The following is a 6,534-nucleotide window of genomic DNA, read 5'->3' as shown; positions in this document are numbered from 1 at the left end:
ATATATACACATGTATGTATGTGTGTGTGTGTGTGTGTGTGTGTGTGTGTGTGTGTGTTCATGCTAAGAAAAGTTCCACCTATCCTTTCTTTTTTTAATTGATGGTTGGGTTGTGGAGGCTCCTGGGTCTCCTGTAGCAAGCTGGTGTTAGAGATGGCTGAGCCTATGAGATTCATAGCTCTGCAGGATTAATAAATAAATAAATAAATAAACAAATAAATAAATAAATAAACAAAAAAGACTTCCTGCAGGGACGAGCTGTCAAATTTGCGCTTGATGCAACTCAGGTGGCAGGTAAGAGTGATTCACGAAACACTGCAGGTCCTAAAGAAAACAAGTTTAAATTAAAAATAAAATAAAGACCAAGAAAGGTTCCATTCAGGGACAAATTTTGCCCATCTGTTTCATGACACCTGGGCCAGTTTTCATTCAACTGTAATGTCAAAGGTTACCAGCAGTTAGCGCCCTACTTATTTGAAAACGTTGAACCATTTCAACACGATTGGTTCTGATGATTCAGACGTTTCTCCACAGGTGGGTGGAGTTTAAAATTACTCATGTTTTGGCCCAACACCAGCAAATTAATCAGGACTTTAGTCTTAAGGCTCCAGTGATTTTGGTGAGTTACAATAGTTTTATACAAAAAATCAAACTAAAATTGAAAGAAAGTCAGAACAATTAATATTCTTAATTAGCCATGAAATTAAAAAGCAGCTGTCAGATTCTTTACTTGCCTTTTGCTTGTGAAAACTTTGCTTGAACTTGTTTTTTTTTATACACAAACATGTTAAATTTGAAAAGAAAAGTGCCACTGCAACATGTGAGACTTTAAACTTATTGAAACACTGACAGGAGCATGGTTTTGAGGGTTCAGCATTTTCTTCTTGCTTAAATGGGCACACTGAGGAGCTGATCTAAAGTAAACTGCTTTTTTGACCACATCATCCTTAAAGCTGCAGAGGATGTGTGCAACGATTCTGGTCGGACATTGCAGTAAAGGATTTATTCTTGATCCTATTTTTAAAGCAAAGTCATTTATGTGACAATGTATTGCTTCTATTTCATTAAGAATGCTCTGTTAATCTCTGCTAAAATGTCAGTATAAAAGCGTTTGATGTGACTGACCTATTTAATTTCATTTTATTAACATAACATCATATGGATAACAATAATATAAAGTCCCTTTTTTCTTCCCAAGAGAAATTTTCGACCTCTTACCCCACCATGTTTGAAGATCAACAATCCTGGACTTCAGTCTCGCTGTTTGGAGTTTTTGTTGCTCTGCTGCTCCTCCATCTTCTTCACTCCAACTTCAACTCTGACAAGAAGCCAGAACCTCCAGGACCCAGACCTGTTCCTCTGTTTGGTAACCTGTTTCAGCTGAATCTGAAGAGACTCGACCAAAGCCTTTTAAATGTGCGAAACTTATTAATTGTCCTAGTCTTTAATTATTATCAATGAATGTTTTTATTCTAAACAATATTGACTCTTACTTTGAGCTGGATTTATGTTTTTAGCTTTCCAAAAAATATGGACCAGTTTTCCAAGTCTCCTTTGGACCACAGAAGGTGGTGGTTCTGGCAGGTTACAGAACAGTCAGACAGGCTCTGGTGAACCAGGCTGTTGAGTTTGGAAATCGAGAAATCACTCCAGCTTTCTTTGTTATAAACAAGGGATATGGTAATAATTTTGTTGCACAGTGATTATTTTTAAGCTCGGTAAAACAAATTATTGGTAACTTGTTCTGCTTTCAGGTTTGGTACTTTCTAATGGAGATTCGTGGAAAGAAATGAGGCGTTTTGCTCTGGCAACTCTGAGGGATTTTGGAATGGGCAAAAAGATGAGTGAAGAAATAATTATTGAAGAGTGTAACTACTTGATAAAAGAATTTGAACAATTTGAAGGTAACAATTTTCTAACTAACAACACAAAAGTGAAAGTTTAACCAGTTGGTTTCAAGGAACAAACCAATTAAATGGCCTACAATGTGCATGATAACAAAATATGAGGTCATGGAATTAGCCTATCATTTCTGTTTACCTAAACAGTATGAATGGAGCATCTGTGTATGAATTGGCACTGTTGAAACTTAAACCCTAAGGAATTAGGTGCTGAGTTATGCCAACTGGTTCCACTAAAATGAGTTAATAACATGTGCAACACCAGTCATAGAGCAGAGATGGAGAAAAAGGCTTCTCAAACCTCTGCACTCTTCTGTGACAGTTTGTTCAGTTTGTTGCTGTTTTTGTAATGTGTTTACTGAGGAGAATAAATGGTCTGTTATGTCAAGACTGTTAAATGCATCAGTCTGCCTGATCTGTGCACTTAAATTTTTCTCCTAATCCTCTTGGACTGGTGCATTCAGTCCACCAGTAGTTCTCCTCTTTACAGCCCTTCAGCTTCTATGCTGTCAAACTGTGGTCATTTTAAACTAGCTGAGTACATGCATGCTCACCCTATTCACACTTTTTAATCAGATTGTTTTTTTTCCCCCGACAGGTCACATCTTTGACAAAACAAAGGCCGTTCATTATGCTGTTACAAATGTTATATCAGCTTTAATGTTTGGAAAGAGATTTGAATACAAAGATCCGGTCTTCCAGGCTGTGGTGGATCGAGACAATGAGATCATCCATCTGGTAGGAACAGCTTCACTGTGGGTAAGACAGGCTTGCTTAAAGATTATTTGATTTGATGATACTTTATTGATCCCAAGGGGAAATTACAGTTCAGAAGACCCGTGTTGAACTGTTCATTATGGGGAAATGTATAGTATCTTTTTAGAATTTGTTTGTCTGATTTAACCTGGAGTAGCATTGCCCCTTGCGTCCATGTCCTGGACATCCAGCTATGGTCACATGAACCATATATTTTTAAATAATATCAACAGCTGTAGTTAGAGAAACGTGAAGCTGCTTGGAGATTGTGTACAGGGGTGGAAATTAGCACCCGCCACTGGCCAAATGCGGGTAAAATTATGAAGTGGCGTGTAGAACTGAACAACGCACCCAACACCATGGCGGGTGTGTAATTAACTAAAAAAATTGCGATCAAATTGTGCTACTGACCTTCACAATAAAAGCAAACATTTAAATCGTAACAAACACAGTGGTAAACCTCCTGAGTCCACATATTTACAGTGAGGTGCTAAGGTTTGGGCAGCCTTGTTAATTTTCCTGATTTACCTTTTATAAATCATTGATTGTTTGGATAAAAAATATCAGTAAAATATATCATAAAGGGGACAAACACATTGATATTTGAGAAGTGAAATGAAGTTCAAATTATTTACAGAAAGGGTACGATAACTGGTTAAATAAAATTAGGCAGGTGCATAAATTTGGGCACCGTTTTCATTTAATTGATATCAAAACCTTTATTGGAACTCAAATTTGGTTTGGTAAGTTCAGTGACCCTTGACCCCAGTAAACAGGTGACTCCAATTATGAGAGAGTTTTTAATGGGGGCAATTGTAAGTTTTTGTCCTCTTTGCATCTTCACTGAAGAGTCGCAGCATGGGGGTCTCAAAACAACTTTCAAATGAGCTGAAAACAAAGACTGTTCACCGTCATGGTCACACTGAACTTTTGTTTTTCAGCTATACAACGTTTTCCCTTGGCTCGGCCCCTTTCTTAAAAACTGCCGTGATTTAATCAAGAATGTTGAGGGCAACAAGGTTGATGTGAGAAAGATAATAGCAGATCTAAAGAAAACTCTGAACCCTGAGGTGTGCAGATGCTTTGTCGATGCATTTCTGATCCGTAGAAAACATCTGGAGGTGAGTTTTTTTAAAAAACATTTTGAGTCAAATTCCAAGCTGTAAATGTTAAACATAGTTTCTCTTTGTTATTGACTAGGATTCTGAAAATAAAATATTACACTACCATGATGATAACCTGCTGTACAGTGTGTTGAATTTGCTTCAAGGTGGAAATGACACTACTGCAAATACATTGAAGTGGAGTCTCCTTTACATGACCAAATACCCTCTCATTCAAGGTTGTGTTTTTTATGTTCCTTAAGCTCATTTCAGTTTATAGACCTGGAAATGAAGTGTTGTGCATGCACTCATATTTTAATGTCTCATCCAGCTCGTGTTCAGGAGGAGCTGAGCAGGGTGGTGGGAAGCCGGCAGGTTCAAACAGAAGACAGGAAGAACCTGCCGTACACTGACGCTGTTATTCATGAAACACAGAGACTTGCAAACATTCTCCCGATGGCTATTCTTCACGCAACAAGTAAAGATGTCACTTTTCAGGGGTACTTCATCAGTGAGGTTAGTGGTAGACGTTGGGCCTCATGCAAGAACCGTTCATACGAACAGATTTGTTCTTAAGTTGTGCGTATGAGTGATTTAGGAGAACTTGTGGCATTCACCAATTTTCTCATATCCTAAGACTTTTTTCAGATACAAACAAAATTCACGTGTGGTCCAGACCTGTCGTTTATTTTACAAGCAGTCTGCTGTTATCCCGATGGATTTTCCTCACTAAAAAAATTTATATTTCATTAGTTTGAAGATAAGAATTGAAGTTTAATTTGTCTCTGTGTGTAATGAGGTCAATGGGAAGTGAACATAATCAACAACTTTATTCAGACATATGTTATTTGTTTAATCAAATTTTATTTTGAGATTTATTTAGCACATCAGCTATGCACGCAAGACTGCTATTTTCTCCAAAGTGCCAGAAATATTTTGGAGACATTTTAAAATGCTTTCTTGATTCTTCAGAACCACATCTGACACCACTTGTGTGCGCAGGAGATGGCGGGGGACTGGCACATCGGATGGTCTGGGCTGTGGTGCCGTGTCTAACTGCTATTCTTCTGAATAAATGAAAATGATTTAACACAATTGTTTCCCCGTATCTTCCACATGACTTAAATTAAACATATTTGAGCAAAAGAAAACAAGAGCAGGACTAGAAGAGAGATGAATGATTTAGATTTTTATTTCTGTGACTGTATACGACCCACGGGATACACGGCATTAACAGCAGTCGTCCTTTCATCACTCGACTTTAGCAGGCCCTTTAATTCTACGACTGATGCTACTAAAAATGACAAATTTTATTTTCTGGATGTCAAACAGCAGGACTTCAATCTCCAAAGGTATTTTTACTTTTCGCTGCCATTTTCATGAATAGACGCTTCCTGGAATGCAGGGCAGGAAGCATTGCCTTATATGGTGTTTTTGGGGTGGTAATTATGCTAATCTCCTCGTGCACGACCACCTGAATATGAACAGGTAGCATTCATCATGTTTACGCTGCACATTTCCACACTTTTCCTGAAGTTAAAAGCGTTTTCTCAATCTGACATGGCATGTTTGTACGAGCCCTTCGTAAGAAAAGAAGTAAGAGAAATTTAGCATAAGAATACAGAAATGTTCTTGCATGAGGCCCATTGATCTGGAACCATTTCTGAAGATGGTAATGTTTATTTTAAGCCTGCTTATTTTTATTTTTACCTACAGGGAACAACAGTTGTTCCTCTCCTCACGTCTGTCCTGTATGATGAGAGTGAATGGGAGAGCCCACACAGTTTCAACCCGTCTCATTTTCTGGATAAGGAGGGTAAATTCATCAGGAGAGATGCCTTCATACCGTTTTCTGCAGGTACTTTGTGAACTTTTCTTACAATAATAGACACATTTCAATACTTTTACAGAAAGGATTATGGTTTAAGAAGATATCGTTGGTTTTATTAGCCTTTAATTTACAAGACAACAAAACAGCCACTAGTATGTGCCTAAATTCATTTTTGGCCTCCATTTGCAAGGTCTCTGCTTTAGCCAACTAAAACTCACAGAGGGTCCTGTTTCACCTGTCATGCAGGTCGCAGAGCCTGCATTGGAGAGAGTCTGGCCAGAATGGAGCTGTTCCTCTTCTTCACCTCTCTTCTTCAGCACTTTCGTTTCACTCCCCCACCTGGAGTTTCAGAGGATGAGCTGGATTTAACCCCAGTTGTGGGCTTCACCCTCTGTCCTCGACCTCAGAATCTGTGTGTTGTCCGACGCAACTGAAGCTGGAATGGCTATTTGTCATTTTACACACTGTTGGGTGAAAAAGCTCCATTCTTTTTTTTTTCATATTACATCTTACAAAATGATGTTAAACAGTAGCAAACCTGTAAAATTTTTAAATTAAACCCACAACGTACAACTTAATTTGCAGTGATTAGTTAGTCTACACTGATGAGACAAAATCCTTGGTTATACTAATTATAAAATGAAATTAAAAAGGCTAGATTGATAAAAGTATAAATTGCTGAAACAGTCACTTTTGATATTTGTTGAATGTAAATTCATGGCACTAACCTCTGTGAATCTTTTCTGGGAAAACCACTTTTTCACATTTGTTATTTGAGTTATTTTGTTGCACTGAATCAGAAATTTAAAGTTTACCATTGATTTAAAAACAAGTTTCTTATAAATGAAGTAAAACCCTGGAGGACCAGTATTTGGCACCACTGCTGTAAAAAAAAACTAAACAAAACAAACCAAAAATAAATAAAACTATGTATTTCAATTCA

General features: G+C 37.6%; 1 protein-coding gene across 1 annotated transcript; it reads left to right on the top strand.

Annotated features, from left to right (window-relative positions):
* Positions 1-1,198: 1,198 nt before the first annotated feature.
* On the top strand, positions 1,199-6,534 carry LOC106518691 (cytochrome P450 2K1; the record flags this gene model as incomplete). The annotated part of the gene is given in 9 exon segments (XM_014010067.1): positions 1,199-1,416; positions 1,518-1,680; positions 1,755-1,904; positions 2,500-2,660; positions 3,599-3,778; positions 3,858-3,999; positions 4,092-4,276; positions 5,477-5,618; positions 5,838-6,534. Coding segments are annotated over 9 exon segments (1,503 nt in total). The 3' UTR covers positions 6,026-6,534.

Source organism: Austrofundulus limnaeus, unplaced genomic scaffold, assembly GCF_001266775.1.
Source record: "Austrofundulus limnaeus strain Quisiro unplaced genomic scaffold, Austrofundulus_limnaeus-1.0 Scaffold65, whole genome shotgun sequence".
Classification (NCBI taxonomy): Eukaryota; Metazoa; Chordata; class Actinopteri; order Cyprinodontiformes; family Rivulidae; genus Austrofundulus; species Austrofundulus limnaeus.
Note: the sequence above shows the minus strand (reverse complement) of the source record. Positions and strands in the feature narration are given on the sequence as shown.